This window comes from Fukomys damarensis, unplaced genomic scaffold (assembly GCF_012274545.1).
Source record: "Fukomys damarensis isolate Sample0158 unplaced genomic scaffold, DMR_v1.0_HiC HiC_scaffold_34, whole genome shotgun sequence".
Classification (NCBI taxonomy): domain Eukaryota; kingdom Metazoa; phylum Chordata; class Mammalia; order Rodentia; family Bathyergidae; genus Fukomys; species Fukomys damarensis.
This window is the reverse complement of record NW_022900946.1, coordinates 25,152,781-25,172,010: the sequence shown is the minus strand read 5'-3', so window position 1 is coordinate 25,172,010 and position 19,230 is coordinate 25,152,781. Positions and strand designations below refer to the sequence as shown.

General features: G+C 50.6%; 1 protein-coding gene across 4 annotated transcripts in view; it reads right to left on the bottom strand.

Annotated features, from left to right (window-relative positions):
* Window positions 1-555: 555 nt before the first annotated feature.
* Pi4ka (phosphatidylinositol 4-kinase alpha) overlaps window positions 556-19,230 on the bottom strand; it is a 149,265-nt gene continuing 130,590 nt past the window's right edge. For 3 of the 4 annotated variants that reach the window (XM_033758643.1, XM_033758641.1, XM_033758642.1), the window contains 20 exons: window positions 18,704-18,811; window positions 17,887-18,014; window positions 15,973-16,092; window positions 15,703-15,782; window positions 15,398-15,591; window positions 14,138-14,228; window positions 13,613-13,780; window positions 12,609-12,662; window positions 8,775-8,895; window positions 6,748-6,877; window positions 5,244-5,314; window positions 4,609-4,681; window positions 4,461-4,531; window positions 3,390-3,499; window positions 2,857-2,961; window positions 2,599-2,724; window positions 2,120-2,240; window positions 1,576-1,735; window positions 1,080-1,169; window positions 556-665 (listed from right to left, as the gene is read on the bottom strand). In XM_033758643.1, the coding sequence (XP_033614534.1) occupies window positions 578-665; window positions 1,080-1,169; window positions 1,576-1,735; window positions 2,120-2,240; window positions 2,599-2,724; window positions 2,857-2,961; window positions 3,390-3,499; window positions 4,461-4,531; window positions 4,609-4,681; window positions 5,244-5,314; window positions 6,748-6,877; window positions 8,775-8,895; window positions 12,609-12,662; window positions 13,613-13,780; window positions 14,138-14,228; window positions 15,398-15,591; window positions 15,703-15,782; window positions 15,973-16,092; window positions 17,887-18,014; window positions 18,704-18,811 (2,209 nt within the window). In that variant the 3' untranslated portion in view covers window positions 556-577. The remainder of the gene's footprint in view (window positions 666-1,079; window positions 1,170-1,575; window positions 1,736-2,119; window positions 2,241-2,598; window positions 2,725-2,856; window positions 2,962-3,389; window positions 3,500-4,460; window positions 4,532-4,608; window positions 4,682-5,243; window positions 5,315-6,747; window positions 6,878-8,774; window positions 8,896-12,608; window positions 12,663-13,612; window positions 13,781-14,137; window positions 14,229-15,397; window positions 15,592-15,702; window positions 15,783-15,972; window positions 16,093-17,886; window positions 18,015-18,703; window positions 18,812-19,230) is intronic. The other variant, XM_033758640.1, reaches the window with a different exon arrangement.

Below are 19,230 nucleotides of genomic sequence, written 5' to 3'. Positions count from 1 at the left end.
TTTTTTTTTTTTTTTTTTTTTTTTTTGTACAGGGAATGAACGCTGGACTTTGTGCTTGCAAGGCAGGCAGCAGAACCACTGAGCTAAATCCCTGGCCCTTTTGCCTTATCTTTAGGGATTTCCCTCTACTGACAGCTCCCTACTTCACCCACCTGCTGGAGCCACCTTCCTCCGGTTAAGTCAAAGCCATCTCACCCACTCACACACATTAACCACTCAGTCTGAGCTCTGCCTTCAACACCTACATCCAGCCCTGTCCAGCTCCCTTACCCCCCTCATGTCTATCAATGACTGATAGATTGTCACCACCCTGCCTTCTGGGCAATGTTACTCCCTCCCTAAGTAGCAAAGCGACAGGCTCCTCAGGTCTCCCTGCACCCAGAACTCCTTGACCCCAGGTGGGCACAGCTTCCTAACTTCAGCCTCTTGCCAGGTGTTCACCTCAGCATTCTCCCAAGCCCTCTACACCGCACTTGTTCCCCTGAAACTCCCATGAGAGAAGTGACTTGGGGATTCCAAGACCCCTAATGCCGCTCCAGGACGGGTAAATGCAGGAGAGAAGGGCAGGTAGGATGACTCACCTGTTGCTAAGGAAGCAATTCTGAATGACCTTCATGATGAAATTCGCAGCCTCTCGCTCAGTCATGTTGGGACTAAACCTGTGCCTGGGGAAAAACAAATGGGTTGTTGCTGGCTATTATCGCCTAACCCAGGGTAGCCCATCCTGGATCAGGTGGTCCTGCCTGTGGGCTGGACTTCTGCATTTGGGAGTCTGTTTACCTGAGGGCTGTGTCCTCAAGTCCAAAAGCTGGCTATGGTGTCCCCTTCCCAATTATCTCCTGGGCCCAGGTGTTCCCATGGCTGGGGGAGGAGAAAGCCAAGCCACTGCAGCCCCGGGCAGAGGGCAGGTTTGGTATCCTCAAGAAACTAAAGAATGGCTAGGAAAAGCTAGGATATCCCGCCAAGGAACACCATCACTGGGGGGCCAAGGCAGTGACAGTCCAAAGGTTCCCATCTCGGGTGACGCCTCTGCCAAGAGCTGTCCCTCAGATGTCCTGTGAATCTGCTGAGGAACCTACTTCAAGAGCTTGATCGTCTGGCCGCGGAAGCAGGGCAGGCCTGTGTCCAACATGAGAGTGACCAGAGAGACTACTGCATCCATGTAGGGCCTGTGCAGAGATGGAGAAGAAAGGGTCATGCTGGGCCCAGATGCCTCGACAGCCTCCTGCGGGGCTTGACCCACAGCGGTCCTGGTCACGTGCACTCTGCTTGGCCAGGTGACCCGTTGCGTGAAACCGGGGCACTGCAAATCTTCAGCACACAGACTGGGAGTGGCAAGTGGTCAGGCTGTGAAGGGTGAATGTGCTGCCCAGAATGGGGAGCCCCAGGATGGGAGGAGAATGCAGACTGCAGGTGGAGGTGGAGGTGGAGGTGCAGGCTGATGGAAGTGGCCGACAGAACAGAGAGACGTGGCCAGGAGGTGAGGCCTGGGGCACAAGTGCCCTGATCCCTTTCTCCTCGCCACTGCTGAGGGGCTGTCCACTCTGTGGCTCTCCCTTTCACCCTAGGACTCACCGCACAGCCAGGTAGCCGCGGACACACATCTCCATGAACCACTTGAATGGAGTGGCCTCCATCTTGCCTCCCATGATCATCACCATCTCGTCTGTCAGCTTGATGTCAGGTTCCCACCCCAGGTTGCCACCTGGTGAGCTTTCAAACATGAAGCCAAAGTCTGTAAAACCCCAAGACGGAGGTGTGAGGGCAAGCAAAGATGGGGTGGGCTCTAACCAAGGAACAAAAAGGACTTAAGAGGAGCCCTCACAAGCAGGCCACGGGCCACGTTTTCTTGGGGACAGCACGTGAGCAGCAGGCAAAAGAAAGAGCTGCAAGTGGAGCCTGGTGCCGGGAGGGAGCAGAGGCAGCACTGAGCCTGGGCAAGCCCAGCTCCATGGACTCTAGATTCTGACGCAGAGCTCTGCTGCCACGCTCACCCCGGCTCCCGGCCCCAGGACAGCGTCAGAGCTGGTTGTGAGCGCCGACCCTGACCCTCCTGTCTGGGTGCCACCCCCACCCGGAGGGTGAAGGAAGAGGAGGGCGGCACTGTGGCCTGGCTGACCTATGTGGATGATGTGGCCCTTCTTGTCCAGCATGATGTTGCCGTTGTGCCTGTCCTTGATCTGCAGCAGGAACAGCAGGAGGCTGTAGGCAGCCATGCTCCGGATAAAGTTGTAGCGAGCCTGTGTAGAGAGAGAGCCTGGGCTCACAATGGCTCTGGATGGGGAGGAGGCAGGGACTTTCTCTCTGGCTTTGCCCCCAGGCTTCTAGGTGCTTTCCCGAGCAGTGCCCACCCTGGAAGCAGAGCTTGGTGGTGTCAGGGGTACAGGGGAAGCAGGCTCTTCCTCCTGTGCTCAGGGTTTGCTTTCTCCTGGGAAGTCCAGCTCTAGGCTCCTGTGACACCCAGAGAAGGTGACCTGGTTTATCTGCTAACACAAAACCCAAAAGCAGAAGGGAGGAAGCAGGTGCTGACCGACAGGTAGTGAGAGGTGTGACCAGAGTGCAAGCAAGCCCGGGACTGAGGCCCCACCCACGCCCTACCTGCTGGAAGGCCAAGGTGGACTCATCCCCATACTGGCGGGTGAAGTAGTCGTACATGCCGAAGTCTGTCTGGCGGCCGAGTTGGTCTCGGGAGGTGCAGTCAGGGATGCACTCGATCACCCCACACTAGGGAAGGACAGAGGAGGGTGACTTGGCCTCCCTCCCTCCCTCCCTCCCCACACATCCTTCCCAGTCTCCAGGACTGCCAGGTGGGAGGCACTGACAGGTTCCTGCTGGGCTCCTGCTCAGGAAACTTACCCCAGGGGCGGTGGCCACCACACGGTAGGGAAAAACAAAAAGGTCCAGACCGACCAACTGGAAGATATTCTTGAAGAGGTCGATGATTTGCAAGGCCAGCATGTCCTGGGAACCAGAGAGGTGCAGGATGGGGTCCACTGACTTCCCCTCTGCCCCTGGCCCATAAAACTGCCACAGGCCCTTGAGGCTCCCCCCAACCCCCGGTAAAGGCTGAGTGGCCAGGGAAGGAAGGCGGAAGGCCACGAGTCTCGGAGGTCTTGCCTCTGCACCTGGGGCTGTGCTGGGAGTGAGGCAGTGCTGTCTGGAGGGCCTGTGAGGCGGGCACCCCCTGCCTCCGGGCTCTTCCCCCTCCGTGTTGACACTGGAGGTGGGCGGGGAGGGCGGTCGAAGGAGAGGCCACTGGGTTTGGCAGAAGCCTTAGTTTACTCCATAAATACCTGAACCAAATGAGGGGAAGCAAAGATTCATGTTTTTACATGTGGGGTTCCCCTCTTTGCTGTGCCTGGAGCCTGACCCTAGGCCTGCTCTGTCACCTGCCGGCAGTCGTCCCCCACTTTGAAGATGGCTGCCTGCCAACAGATCTTCTGGCCATCGGCCTCCTGACTATGGCCCTCATCCTCCGAGTCTGAGCAGCACCGCAGACCTGTGGGTGGAGCAGAGAGGCCATGTTCCAGCCGGAAGGCAGTAAGTCAGGTGCCTTCTGATAGCTCACGTTCCTAGAAAGAACCCCAGAATTCTTGGGGACACTTCTACAGTCTTTGCGGATCAATAAGAGGCCTGAGAAGGCCCAAGAAATGTCATGGGTGGTGGAATTACTGAGCCAAGAGCCTTTTCCTAAGAACATTTTGACTTAACTGAACTAAAAAACAAGAGCTCTATTTTTTATTTTTCTTTTCTAGTACTGAGCTTTCATACTGAGGCTGCACCCTATTCCAGTACTAGGTATTGAATGCAGGATGTTTGCACTGAGCTGTCTCCCCAACTTTTTCTAAACATTTTTATACTGACAGGGTCTCAGTACATTGCTCAAGCTAGGCTCGAACGTGTCATCTTCATCAGCCTCCCAGGATGCTAAGGTTACAGGCATGCACTGCTATTTTGGAAACAGATGTAATCAAGTTAAAGATGAATTCATGTTGGGTTACGGGGTCCTTATAAAAAGGAAATGGGGATACAGACCCACAGGGGAAAAAGGACACGTGGAGAGGGGACAGAGGCTGGGGTGATGCAGTGTGAGCTGAGGAGCACCAGGGCTGCTGGTGACCATCAAAGCTGAAAGAGGCAAGGAAGGGTCCCCGCCTCAGAGCCGCGGCCCTGGCCTCCAGACACACTGCATTCCTACAGTTGAGGCTGCAAGCTCACGCTCATTTGTGCGGTGGCCCCAGCAAACTAGCAAGCCCCACAAAAGCTCAGGCCATTTAGCCTCGTGAAGGGGCCTCCTGGACACAAGCTCTCTGCCATCTGAAAGGAGAGCTGAGACTGACAGCGGGCAGATGGACAGACACCATCTTTTACAGGGAACTGGTGATGAACTGTGCCAAAAGAAACTGATATTAGTAAGGAAAACATTTAGATCTCAAACTAAAGCAGAACTCGTCACTTACCTTCTTTTTCAAGTTCACTGACTCCACATCGTTTCACCTTAAATTTGGCCAGATATGGGGCTTTCGCAGCGCTAAGACGGAGAGAGAACACAGCACTCATGATACAGACAGAAAATCTCTCAAGTAGGACTGTGGGCCAGGCACTCACCTCTGCATGGGTGTCCCTGATTTGTAGTCAATGTCTAGCACAATGGCCTCAGGGTTGCTAGGCAGGTAGCAGCCTGTGCAGGGACAGAGGGAAGGCAAATGGTGACCATGTGTGACCCAGGAAGAGAAGCCACGACCAGTTCCCAATGCAGACTTTACCCGCTCTCAGAGGGGCCTCTGCTCCTCTGCTCCTCTTCTGATACCAGCAACTTTACTGTGGACAGGGTGGGTCCATCTTGCCTAGCTCTGTGATGGTTCAGGATTCTCCTAGACCTCTAACAAAGCCACCCATCCACTCTAAGAGGGTGGGCTGAACCTTCATCTCACAGACACTGCCTTGCTGTACCTCAGTGGTGTGGGGCCTGCCTCCATCCACCCCATCATACCTCCCATCTCCCCTCCATTTTTTAGCTTGCCTCATAACTGAGGCTCCCCTTCCTCAGTAAATGCACCCATTAACAGGACTAAAGGAAGCCCTTTCCTGTGGCGTCAGGAGCCCCAGGGACCAAGTGTGTCTGTGTACCCGGACAGGTGTGTGCTGGCTGGCTAGCTCTGTCTCCATGCCTGCCCAACACTACCCAGGGGGTGCTGTGACTCCCCTCCTGTCTTGCTGGCCTCCCAAGGCTGCCTGCTTACCTGGCTGTACCTTCACTTCAGACAGGGCCGACAGACAAGCCTTCTTTCTCTCATCACCTTTAGGGTAGGGCCTGAGGAACAAGACAAATACTTAGCTCTTTCTTCTGCTGGAACTGCCCTCTGGGATTCTAATCTGGATTCCTTCTCCGTTCCTCTTTCCAGTCAGGCTCCTGTTGTCAGGAAGCCATGTTCATCTGTGCCTGCCCCAGAATCTCCACTAGGGGGCCACAGTGGAGTTATTTTCTGGCTCTGCCCCTTGCCCATGTGCGGTGTGTGCTTACTTTCTGAGGCACTGAGGAGACAGACAGTTTGGGGAGCCACAGCCCTGGGCTCCAATGCTATCTCTGTAACTTCCTTGCTGCATCACTTTGGGCGGGGCCCTCACAAATCCTGTCTTACGATGAGGATGCCACTGGATGACTGGAGACATGTACCTGCCATACGATGACGCTCAGGAAACACTACCTCCTCACTTTTGTTTGGATCCAGAATGTCCCCCACAGGCCCATGTGTTAGAGACGTGGAAGGGGGGCGGTCCTAGTGGAGGGGTTGAGGTCACTAAGATACCCTCTGAAGGAGACTGTGGGACAATAGTCTGTCTAATTCTAAGCTACTGGGAGATGAGCAGCTTCCTTTATGTGCTTACCCCAAGAAGTGCCGCCTCACCACAGGCCAAGAGTAACAGGGCCTCCTGACTGCGGGCTGAAACCTTTAACACTATCAGCCAAGATCAAATTTTGCTTTTTCTGTTTTCTTTTTTTATTGTTGTTGCTGGGATTAAACCCATGGTCTTGCATGTGCTAAGCACTTGTTCTACTACTGAATATGCTCTACCCCAAGCCCTTTTCCTCTGCTCATCCCCGATATCTTGTTACAGTGAGGCAAACCTAACATACTTCCCCAACCTTTTGTCTTTGTGAGATAGAAACTGCCAGTGCTGCTCTGCTCAGTGCCCAGTCTAGGAATGGGACATGAGAGACATCATTGGGCCTCATGGTGACCAAGACAGGAGAAGCCTGCACAGTGGAGACAGCCTGGGGAGCAAGGCTGAAAAACAGTGTGTAGCGCCCCCTGCCTGGGCCACTTGGGTATGTGGCCAATGTTTATGATTCCAGGGCCCCATCCCATACATATGGACAATACCACTGACAACCAAGCCTGGTGTCAGATCCACATGCATTAAGCGCTCAGGCCGACAGTGATCGGGACTATGAGAATCTGGTTCAGAGAAGGCAGAATGGCCGAACTGTGGGAGAAGGCAGGGAATGAAACCAAGATGTGTTTCCTTAAGGGGATGGGCGTGCATGCTTGAATGACCCAGAACAGAGCTCTCCAACCATGGCTGTGCACATCAATCAGCAGAGGTCTCACCAGAGGAACTCCTGTTCTGGTTGGGGTGGGAGGTGAGGGCAGGAACAGGTATTGTTAAAGCTCCCCGGGCAATTCTGACAAGGAACGGGGGCAGTTGTGAGAGATCCCTGGTTTCTGAAGCACTGGCACTTACTTGATGATTGCTGACACATTGGTGATCTTATTAAAGAAATCAAACTCTCGCTGGTAGAAATCCTTTGCTGGACCCGACAGGGAGCCTGTGATCTCTTCTACTAACTGTTCCAGGAGGTCGCCAATGTCCGCTGAGGAGACAAAGAGGCTGGGTGTGGCTGCCACAGGGGCCCTCAGGAAAGCTGTTATGTTTGTCACCCAGGTTGGAGGCCTCCCAGTACCCACACAGTGGGGTGTGGAGTACTCCCGTGGATGGTTATGAGGCTGCCAGATGCCATCCTCACCCTCGCTGTTGACACTGCCGTGCTGCTGGGAAAGGTGACAGGGCCCAAGGGGAGCTCTAGGCAGGGGGAAGTGTCCCAGTGGTCACAGGTTCCTCACTGCTGTGTACTTGCAGTATGAATTTAAAAAGCCAGTGTCATTTGAGCACATCCCGGAGAAGCAACACAAATTAATTCTATTAATTTACTCTACCCAGAGGACTTGTCATTTTAATATTTGTTTGTTTTTTGTTTTTTGAGACAGGGTCTCACTATGTAGTTGAGACTGACCTGGAACTCACTATGTAGCCGGGGCTGGTCTCGAACTCACAGTGATCCTCCTGCCTCAGCCTCCCGAGTGCTGGGATTACAGGCGTGCGCCACCACACCGGCTTCATTTTAATATATGTATGATGAAGCAGGATGCACACACAATGCTTCTGCTGTATTTGAAGCCCACACGTCCCGACAAGCACCCAGCCACTGACATTCAAGCTGAACTCGCCCCTTTTATCAGCGAATGTCATTTCTCCCGCTTCTTTTCTCTCCCTCTAGGACTGGCAGCACAGGGGGCTCGTTCACACCAGCGCCACCCGTGCCTGAGGAGTGTGCTGTGCTATGATGTCATGACATTGCCAGGTGACAGGAGGATCACACAGGATCACTGTCATAGATGTGGCTGCCACTGACCCCTGTTATGGGACACAGGACAGCACTGTATACTGGTACGCTAATGTTTCAAAGATTTGGATAACTCACTGATCTATATATTTATAAATGATCAGTTGGGTGTTACAAAAGCCTGACCAGGACTGGAGGTATCACTCATCGGTAAAGCATTTGCCTAGCATGTTTGAGCCCTGAGCTCCAGCCCTAGCGCTACCACCCAACCATCGAACCACAAAAGCCTGCCTGGATACAGGTGTGAGGCAGACCAAAGGCTCTGAACACAGCACAGAGTTCCCAAATGATTTTTCAGGTGCCTCACTGCTATTAACCTTTAACAAACTACCACGCGTGGGGCTTGGTGTTGAATTAAGAGTATCTACAGTAACCTCTAAGACTAAAATACTGCCCCCTTTTCCAACTGCATGCCTGTGTGAAGCTGAATTTCCTATAATTTTCAACCAAAACAACATACAGTATTTACAGTACTACAACAGTTTAAGAGCAGAAGCAGGAAAAGAGTGAGAATTCAGCTGTTTTCTATTAAGCCAGACTTGGGAGGGGCGGGGCGAGGAAACTTGTGAAAATATAAAACAATGCTGTTCTTCTAGATCTCTTCTCAGTTTATTTTGGGGGGGGATTAATTTTCATAAGAAATATTTATGTTACCATGTAATGAATAGACAGCTTTTTAAAAGTCCGCATTATAATTGATAATCCTAGTGAACACCGATAGTTAATGCCCATATAAACCAAGACTCTCGGAGGGTCTCGACAGTTTTAAGAGAGTGAGGGGCCCAGAGGTTACCCTGAGAATCACTGCAGGGCTAACTGCCCTTCCTCACATCACAGGCTCTATGAGACCAGTGTGACTCTGACCCTATGATGGGACATGCAGCTCCCCAGCAGGGGACTCACACTCTTAGTGCTGCAGGGTGGCACTGAATGGCGTGTACAAAGGCCGTTCAGTGGTGAGCAGTGCCTCACCGAGGCTGGAGAGCACAACCCACAAGGGCTCTACAGACTACAGAAGGCCCAGGGCAGCTGCTGAAGGTGCTGAGGATGGGAAGAGAGGCCTGAAGAAAGAGGACAAAATACTCACGGTCTTTCTGGTGGCCCTCTTCATCTAGGTAGATGTTAGTTTTCATGTTCCAGATAAACTGGTGTGCCAGAAGCTGGGATCTGGATGCCGCCCACAGAATATACTCACGCACATAGCCCATCTGCAAGAGAGCAAGGTCCCTGTTAACCTGGGCTGGGGCCCCTCTCTGCCAGGTCAGATCCGTCTCCCACTGCAGGAGCAAACTCGTGGGAGCGCTTGACTGCATGGTCCTGTGTTGGGTGATCTCTCCGGGATTCAGGTCAAGTCCAACCCAGGGCAACCGAAGTTCAAGTGTCACCTGGACGGCTGGGACCCCAGGGGATGAGGTCCACAATAGAGGCCTGAGCCAGTGTTTGTCTCTTTGACTTCCTTCTAAGACTTAAGAATGACTCTTAAACCAATTTCCGTCCTTTGCAAATATAAGAAACCAGTAGGCTGGTATCAAAAGCTCATTTGTAAGCAAGTTGTTCAGAACAATGTTCCTAAGTAACAGACAGGTTCCAGAAAGCTCTATTTAATGCAAAGCTACTTCTACCAGGAGTTAATACACTGATGGTCCCTATCCTATCAACCTCTCCTCTTTTTCCTTTTCAGTCATTCCCCATCACTCAGCTGGTAACCCCAAGTTTCCGTTTCTATTTTTCTTAGTACTGAAAATACTGGGTGTTAACTACATTGACAAATTACCTTTCATCCTGGGCATATTTTCCAGTGGGGACATACAATTAGATGGAACCCAGTGCTGGGCTGTACCCTCAGCCCTTTTCATTTATTTGTTTTTATTTCAGGACAGGGTCCTGCTAAGCTTCCCAGGCTGGCCTCAAACTTCTTATCCTCCTGTCTCAGCCTCCTGAATAGCTGGAATACAGGCATGTGCCACCACACCTGGCAGGTAACTCCAGCTTTAATGATCATGTCCTAGGTTTAGAAGGGAGGGCCAGCTTCTCAGGGAAGACTCCCAGCGGAGAGGCCTCTTCCTCCTTGCAGTACTTTTTGGCCACCAATCTGGTACAGTGTTCCTTGGATGTGTGTACCTGATGTGGGTGCTAAGTGGCTTATTGCCCAATTCTAATCCAGCAGATGGATCTAAGGGCAAACCAAAACTTTCAATTTGTAGTGCTTTTGGATACAAGTATGTCTTAAAATAACATAAACACTGACAGAGTTCTAGAGTCAAAATGCTACGTGGGGTAAGTATCTGCCACTTCCATGCTGTTCCCTCCTTCCTTGGCCATTTCATTCGCTTTTTTTTTTTTTTTTTTTTAAAGACTGGGTCTTGTGACATTGCCCAGCTGGCCTCAAACTCCTGGGCTTAAATGATCCTCCTGCCTCCACCCCAGATTATTTGGGTCTTTAGGCTCAGGAGACCATGCCCAGATCTGTGCTTCTTGTTCAGAAAACAAGTGTAAGTAAATGTGTGTGTGTGTGTGTGTGTGTGTGTGTGTGTGTGCGTGCGTGCATGTGCCTGCACAGGTATTCTCTAAACATGGAAAAGAAAAGAATAAATGAGTCTTTGGTTGAGTCGATAACTACACAAAATGTAACTGTATGTCCACAATGGAAATACAGTATGATAAGGACAAAACAGCAAAACTATCCAAACCAATTTTTGGCAATCATACTGGTAAGTAACAACATCAGTGCTGCTACTCTGAAACTAATTACTAAATCACAGGATAAAGAAAAAAAATTTGTTAATGTAGTCCACACTCAATATTTTCAGTGTTAAAGTACTCAAACTCAGGGCCAGGGATTTAGCTCAGTGGTTCTGCTGCCTGCCTCACAAGTGCAAGGTCCCCAGTTCGATCACTGGTACCAAAAAACAAAATAAAACTCAACCTCATTGATCACCTTTGGATAATGCTAAGGAATTAACTTATTGTTTTGGAAACTAGAAAATAAACAGAGGAAAATTAAATACAAGTTTCTATGTGTGTATTGTTCTGGGGATTGAATCCAAAGCCTTCACACTGAGCTACACTCCAGCCTTTTTTATTTTGAGACAGAATCTCAGTAGTGCTGCTAATTTGCCAAGGCTGGGCTTGAACTTCCAGTCCTCCTGCCTCTGCCTCCCAGAGTGCTGGGATGTAAAGGTGTGTGCCACCACAACTGGCAAGGATGATTGATTGATTGATTGATTTTTAACAAAGCAACTCATAAAATACAGGCAAAATAAAAGAAACTGCAGCCTGCCTACACTGGCTGTGCTGACTGCAGCCACCTGAGCCCACACGTGTCCAGTGCAGACTGCACGTGTAGCCATTTTCTGTTGTTCACATGGAGGCCCTGGGCACTGGCCCCTGCTCCCCTTCTCTGGGCCAAGCCCTTCTGCTAGGCTTGTGTAGACGCAGAGCACTAAGCAGTAAAGGCAGAACATGGTTGGTGAGGGGACAGGAGGGAAAGGGAGACAGCTTCCTGTAGACAGGTCCTCATGGCGCTCCCACAAGTGTTGGCATCAGAGCTAGGGCCCCAGCGAAGTGAACATGGTTTCACCTGTGTCACTGCTCAGGTTGGAGCGTCGACAGCCACCTAGTCAGGGCCAAGACTGGTTCCACAGGGTCTTTCAATAAAAGAGAGAGGCTGACAATGGCTCCAGAAGCCCTTCAGTCTCTGCAACCTTGATGGAGCACCGTGCTAGGCAGTGGGGAGGACACCAGCCCCAGAGCCATCCAGCCCCAGAGCTCACAGCCACGGTGGCGAAGGTGAGCAGTGAGAGCCAGCATGCCAGGGTAGAGGAGGCTGAGGCAGGGTGTGGGCAGCATGATGTCCACTGAAGCCAGGGCTGAGAGCTCCCCAGGGTTGGGAGGTGTGGGCTCCTGGTTGTGACCACACTGGTGGGTAATTCTGTGCCACACCCAGGGCTACACACTTTGTGTGCGTGTGCTTTTTCACAAGCTGCACTGTGCTCTCCAAATTCACTTGTCAAAATACCTCAGAATGTAATTACGTTTGGAGACCAGATCTTTTTTTATTTTATTTATTTTTGGTACGGGGGATCAAACTCAGATCCTTGTGCTCGCAAGGCAGGCGGCAGAACCACTGAGCTAAATCCCCAGCCCTGGAGACCGGATCTTTAAAAAGGTAAGTAAGACAAAATGAAGCCAGGTATGGTGGCACCCACTTGTGATCCCAGTGCTCTGAGAGGCTGCAGCAGGAAGGTTCCAAGTTCAAGCCCAGACTTGGCAATTTAGTAATATGGCGAGAACTTGTCTCAAAATTTGTAAAAGGGCCTGGGAATGTATCTCAATCCAAAGGTCCCGAGTTCAATTCCCAGCATCTCTTAAGAAAAAAAATATCATTAGGGTGGGTCCTAATCCAGGATGACTGGAGTTCTCTTAGGAGATCAGAAGACACACACGGGACATCATGTGAAGACAGAGGGAGAAGATGCCACCTGTGAGAGAGCCAAGGAGAAACAGACAAACTCGCCCTGCTGACACCTTGATCTTAGAATTCCATTCCCCGGATTTGTGTGAAAATTAATGACTAGCGGCCCTGTGCCTCCTTGACATGGCAGGCTGAGGAATACATATGTCATCTCGTCTAATGCTCACCTCTACCCAGTGGAAAGACAAGGGAATCCGGTTCAGGGAACTTATGTGGCTGCTGAGGAAGGAGCTGTCAAAGCCCCAGGGCCCACTCACTCCACAGAGCCTGGCGGGACCTCAGGGTGGGGCAATAGGAGCACAGGGACTGTAGTTACGGCTGAGCAGCCCTGCTCCTAAGGGAAACCCCACAGAGCCCACGACAGCTAGGGACCGGGTTGGGTGTCCAGGGCAGGGATGTGCACAGGTGCAGGAGGGCAGAAGATGGCTTGTGTCAGCATAGCCTTACCTTGTCATACCTCAGGGCCTGCACGATCTGGGGGATGTAGAACAGGATGGCATCCTGCACAAGAGAAGAAAGGACAGTGAGCCCTAAGGTTAGAACAACCGACACGGCTGGTCCAGGGCAGTGATGGTGAACCTGTTAGAGCTTTCAAGGATGACAAACAGCCGGATGCAACCTGTGTACCGCAGGTTCACCGCCACTGGTCCAGGGCCCCCCTCAGCGTGCAGGGACAGACACTAGGACCTATCCTTGCTTCTGCACGTTCCATAGGATGCAGCCCTCCTCAGAGCGCCCCAGCAGAACTAAGGACTGGGAAACACCCAGAGGATGGCAAAGGAAAGTGACCAATGACGTGAAACACGGATGGTAAAAAGCAGAAGAAATGAGGCTCCCTCATCTACAAGGAGAGGAATCCACCTCAGGGCAATGGGCTAAGGGTTAGAGTAGAGGTCCTGGGCTACAGGGACTGAGGCTCCAGAACGTTCTACAGAAGTTCCCTCCACTGGTCACCATGGGCGGACCCTCAGGAGTTCACTGTTGGAACCAGGCATGACAGCACATGCCTGCAATGCCAGAACTCTGGGACACTAAGGAGGAGGACTGCGAGTTGGAGTCGGCCTGGGAAACTGAACAAGACCCTCAAAACATTTTTAAAAGGACTGGGTACATAGCTTAATGCAAAAGCCTCGGATTCGATATCTACTACCTGGAGGGAAAAAATGTCTTTGCTGTTGGGGTAGGAGGCACAGGTGAAATGCCATAGAAAGTTTGCTCACTTCTGGAACCAAACTCAAGTGAACTTTCTTTCTTAACTCATAATGAAAGCTAAAAAACAACCATGACTAGAAAACAAGTTTGAATTAGAACAAAATCCATCCTCTACAACCACATTAACAAAAATGAGTAATGAAGACATATTCTAGGATGGACAGGCACAGTTGGGTCCCTCCCAGCTTGACAATGAAGCTGCGTCTTCTCTCTACTCAACAGTGCTACCCGAGGCTCACCGGGGGGAAGGACCGCAGGACTTTCACCCCATACTGTGCTGTGAGAGGGTGTGGAGGGTACATGCTGGAGAAGTAGGAGAGGCCCGTGGGCGGATCTGTGGGTGCCCAGCATAGCACATGGCTCAGCTCTGGAGCGTCGGCGTCGATGGTGTGCCAGGTCACAAGGAACTAGGGAGAAAGAGGAGGTGAGTGGCTCGGGCAGTCCCTGGGGCCTGGCTGGGGATATCCAGTCCACGGCACAAGTTACAAGGCCGGACATAAAAAGTGATGATCACAAACCATTTATAACTGCAGAAAATGTTTTTCATGCACTATGTTATAATTGCAATTAGGTTAAAGTACATTAAAATTTTCCTACTATAAGCATGATAAATGCTACATACTAGAAATGGAAAATGCAGGAAGTTAAAACACTTCAGACCCTGAGGTCACATGGGCTTTGTTTCTGCCTGGCTCTGGTGTCCAGGCAGCCTGGGCTCAGTTCTAGATTCAGTTTGCGCCTAGACCAGGTGGGGTCTATGTTACCTTGATAGCTTCAGGGACGTCACTAACAGCTGCAGGGTCCAACCGAACGAGACGGGTCACTTCATTCCCAATGGCTTCTGTGTTCTTGAACCTACAGTACACAGAGGTATGGGCAGGGTGGCCTTAGCAGCAGACATTCCCTGACTGAAGGAGAGGAGGAGATCAAGAGGGACATGCTGTACTGGAGGGATTCAGAGCCCTCTCAGTGACATCTAAATGTTCTCTACCACTAATACATTGGTCCGAACACAAGTTTGAAAAAGAACAGCATCAACAGGTCAACTATGAGAAAATGCCAGAAACTTCTTAAACAGGAATCACCTATGCTCAGCATTGAAAAGGCTTCTTTGTAGAGTCCTTGTCTTTAGAATCCTGCCTTTTCCTCCTTTTCAGTACTGTACTCCTTTACCCTGGCTGTTTATACAGTCCCTCCCCACGTGAGTGCCTTTTTTGCAAGTTTTTTTGAGACAAGGTCTCACTATGTAGTCCACGCTGGCCTTGAACTTGCACTGATTCTGCCTCAGCCTCTTGAGTGCTGGGATTACAGGTGTGTGTCACAACACCTGGTATCAGGTCAGTGTCTTAGTCCACAGTCTAAGGCCACAGCACACCTCACCTGGTGAGAGGGCAGACATGAGTTCGCACTGCCCCCGAGCTAGCACTGTGCTTTGAAACAATACAAGAGAACCGGTCTATGGCTCAGCTTCTGAGGGTCAAACAGGCACAGTAGGAAGAAGCAAAGAGGCCAGTCTGGGCTTCCCGTGAAAAAACATCTGCTTCAGATTTGTCCACAGGGGTCGGGGACTGTCTACAGGGGCTGTGTCACAGGCCCTGTGTCTACCGGGCCTTGGCAGTCCCTCTATTGACTATGAGACTCAGAATTTTGTCCCTGTGGAGCCTCCACGGGACAGCTCACAGGACACTTGGCTGCCAGCTGTAGTACAAGCCTGAGTAGCCTGTTCTGAAAGATAACTTCCAGAGAGAAATCCAAACCCTCAACAGCCTGTTGCTGTAGCCAATCTCCCTGGACGGTAACATTCACGAATTGACTGTAACCCGAAATTCACTCTGACATTACTTCCTCAGGCTCTGACAGAACGAAAGGGTCACTATAATCTCTGCACTGAGGGAGTGTCTTTCTTAGAAGACTGGCCTGTCCAATGACCAGGGAGGGCCACATTATGCTCCTCAGCACACAAGACCCAGCCAGCAGAGCCCTGCACTAGACCCCTGAGAGGCCGGGGTGACCCAGGGACCCACCTGGCTGGCAGCTGCACGGCCAAATGAGGAGAGATGCTCCAGGCAAGGTTCACGTTGTCCTTCCACTGCTTCTCACTCAGCCCGATGTACTTGGACCTCCAGTTGGCTACGCTGTTCTCGCCAGCCTGGTCCAGCTCCAGCTCTGGGGCTGACAGCGGGTTGTACCAAGTGATGAGACGCTCTATCTCAGTAGCCTGGCGAGACCAGACACAATGCCCGATGCACTTTCTGCAGGTCCCCACGTGCTACCCTGCGCAGGGTGCTGTGTTGGCACACGAAGCAGTGACCGCAGCCATGGGCCTTACCAGCAGGGAGAGCAGCAGCGTCCTGCGCTTCATGTAGTACTTGTGGAGCTGAGAGCCTCGGTTGGTTTTCTTGGACATCCCTAGGGAGGAAACAAAAAGTACAGGTGTGGTCTCCGGAGGTCACCTGACTATCTTGTGTTTCTAGAACCTAAAAGAAGCTTTTGGGGAAAAAGAAAAACAAGAAGCAGCTTTTGGTTCCACTATCTGAGCATTCGCCCGGTCACCAGAAAGGGGACTCGCATGTAACACAGAAGCGAACCTTCCACCAACCTGACTTCTTGGAAATGGTTGACATGCCACTGGACAAGGGGTAGGTGTTGATCCAGCCTTGTGTGGCCTGCTGCCGAGAGCCCACAGTTATGTCCAGGTTGCTCCGGGTATCCTGGTTATCTGTGGGCAAACACATCGATTCCGGGATGAGCCGCTCAAGAAATGGCATCCCAAAGAGAAACCTCAATTTTCACCAGATACAAGGCACATTTTGCAGCATTAGGATGGACACAGGACTGCAGAATGAACCCATCCGGCCGGGCGTGGTGCCGCACACCTCTAATCCCAGCACTCGGGAGGCTGAGGCAGGAGGATCACTGTGAGTTTGAGACGCCCCCTGGGCTACATAGTGAGTTCCAGGTCAGCCTCAACTACACAGTGAGACCCTGTCTCAAAAAACAAAACAAAACACAAAAAATAAATAAACCCATTCGGACAGCAAGTTTTCAAACACCTGACATGTTTTGCTCTAACAATTCTAGGTGGAAATATTTCTAAAATGTATCATATTTCTGGTGGCCTTCAAATGATAATAAAACAAATGCAGTAGTACCTCAGTTCACAAACTTACTTCTTTCTATAATTCTGGTTTTAAAAAAAAGTTGAATGAAAACTGAATCAAATTCACTGGTTAGGTTCAATGTTGACCTTGAAGGGAAATTTGATTCAGTTCACAACTCATTCAGTTTGTGGCCAGAACTGTGGAAAGAATAAAATAATGAACCGAGGTACCACTGTACCATCATTCTCTTCTCTCTCTTTCCTGGTCCCCTAGTACTGGAGAATGAACCTAAGACCTTCACACTAAGTTACATCCCATGTTTTCATTCTTTTTTTCTTCCCAATTTTCAGACAGGGTTTCACTAAGTTAAGTTGCCCACATTGGGCTTTAACTTGTGATCCTCCTGCCTCAGCCTCCCAGAGCTGGCCACCATGCCCAGCTCCATCATTTTCTTACAGATGGTGACAATTATCTGATGACCAGCATTGTGTTGTTCATTGATAGAGCGGTAGCCTGAGTACCTGTGGGGGAAGAATACATGTTTTTGTTGTTGTTTGTTTGTTTTTGTTTTTTTCAGGTAGGGTCTTGCTAGTTCATGCTGGCCTGAAACTCACTACGTAGCCCAGGCTGGTCTCAAACTTGCAGCGATCCTCCAGTCTCAACCTTCTGAGTTCTAGAATTACAGGTGTGTGCCACCATGCATTGCTACATGGGTTGTTTACGCCCCATTCTAAGTGGAGCCAGACAGGTGCTTTAGAAAATCACTGTCACCAGACTCAAAGACAAATACTGCATGTTCTCCCTAATATGTGGAATCTGCAAAAGATGAAAAAGTAGAAGACTACTACTGACAAGAGGAAGAGGGTAAGAGGAGGGAGAGGGGTGACATGGGGGATGGATATGAGTGAGACATATTACATTCTAGGAAGCCCTTCAGGGTAAGAGGATGATAACAGGGTAGGTGACTATGACCAAAGCATATTATGTGCATGTATGTATCTGCCAAAATGAAACTCATCAATCTGCATAAGCAATAAAAAAGTGAAAAAAAAAGTATAGTCCAGTAAAAAAAAAAAAAAAAAAAAAAAAAAAAGTCACTCTGTGTGCTTATTCCTTTTCCTGGGATCAGCTGTGGGTCTGCCTACAGAAACCCCCATCCTGTCGCCTAATGTGTGGTTGTACACAGCTGCATGCTCAGAGGAACAGGAATACATTGTATGTTCAGAGATCTCCTTCTGGTAAGAGCTTCGGTGCTTCTCGAAGAACACTGTGTTCTCTTGCTCTGGAAAGCTCTTTGTCCCTAGATGCTGGGCCTCCAATGACATGCATCATGGCCAAGGACAGCTCCAACAGAGGTGTCCACAGTGTACCCGTCCTGCCCCCTGCCCTCCCAAGTTGCTGGCAATGCTCACCGGGGGGAACAAGCTGGCTGGCTGTCAGGTACTTCTTATCTGAGAACATGGCTGTCCAGAATTTTATCATTATGCTTATGTCTTCACGCAGCCTCTTTTCTCCTTGAGTAGGGAACTTTGGGGGACAACTGCAAACAACCAAAGAGGACCAGAGTTGAGTGTCTGGAGTATCGATTTTATAACACAGTGAGAGGGGGCACAAGTGCTTCCTTCATGTTAAGAGGTTGGCCCAGAACTGGCATCAGCAACAGTGATGGCCCTAGGAAAGTGCAGTGGTTTGAAGAGCACTGTCCCGTCCACCCCCATCTGCAATGGCTATAGCTTCTGGCTGAGTAGTGTACTTATGGCGGATCATGACAGCTGAGCTGTGTACAGTAACAAAGCTCCAGGCATGTTCTACCCCTTTCTCTGTCTACCACCACACCTCCACAACACTTTCCCTACCGGCCCCAACCAAATTCCCCCACCCCAAGGTCCAGACTGGTTTCAAACTCCCGGGCTCCAGCAGTCCTTCCACTTCAGCCCCCTGAGCTGCTGGGCCAACAGGAACACACCAGCATATCTTAAATTAGCTGAACTAAGGGACAATCTGCTTACACCTTCTTGGGAGTCTGCGTACATAAACTCATGTGCGCACACACATGCTCAGACACAGGGCTGAGGATATTCAAATCCTGCAGTTCCAGGGCTACTGAACAGTAAGGCCGAAGAGCACGAAGGCAAACTGTGGCATTCTATGAGTGATCTCCTCCTGTGACAACAGGCCCTAGGGTCTGGGCTGTGCCTAGACACACACTCAGGACACAGTGGGGTGTACCTGAAGTAGTCAAAGGCAGTGGAGTAGATCTTCTCACGAAGCACGTTGCGGATGGTTGCATTCGGAACGACATCAGCGTGTAGGAGAGACAACCCTAGGGTCAGCAGTCTGAGAGAGAGAGCCCCAGGCCCAGTCAGGGTGGCAAACTGGGCCTACGCCTGAGCCTCCAGGGATGCCAGGCACCCAAGTCAACCCTGCAGTCCCTGACATCAGGGCCCGTGTCTAGTTGGCGGAGCCAAGACAGAAGCATCAGCCAGGCAAATGTCAGTCACAAATTTCTTGAATCCAAAAGGTCTCAGGAAAGATTTTATTTTTTGTAACACTGGGAATAAAAACAGGGATTTCCCATGCTATGCAAGCAATTTACCACAGAAGTATAGCCTTGCCTGATCAAAGAGAGATTTCTTCTTCTTTTATTTTTGATGGTACAGAGGATTGAACCCAGAACCTTTACACACTGAGTTAACATCCCTGGCTCCTTTTAACATTTATTTATTCATTAGTTTGTTCATTCATTCATTCATTCA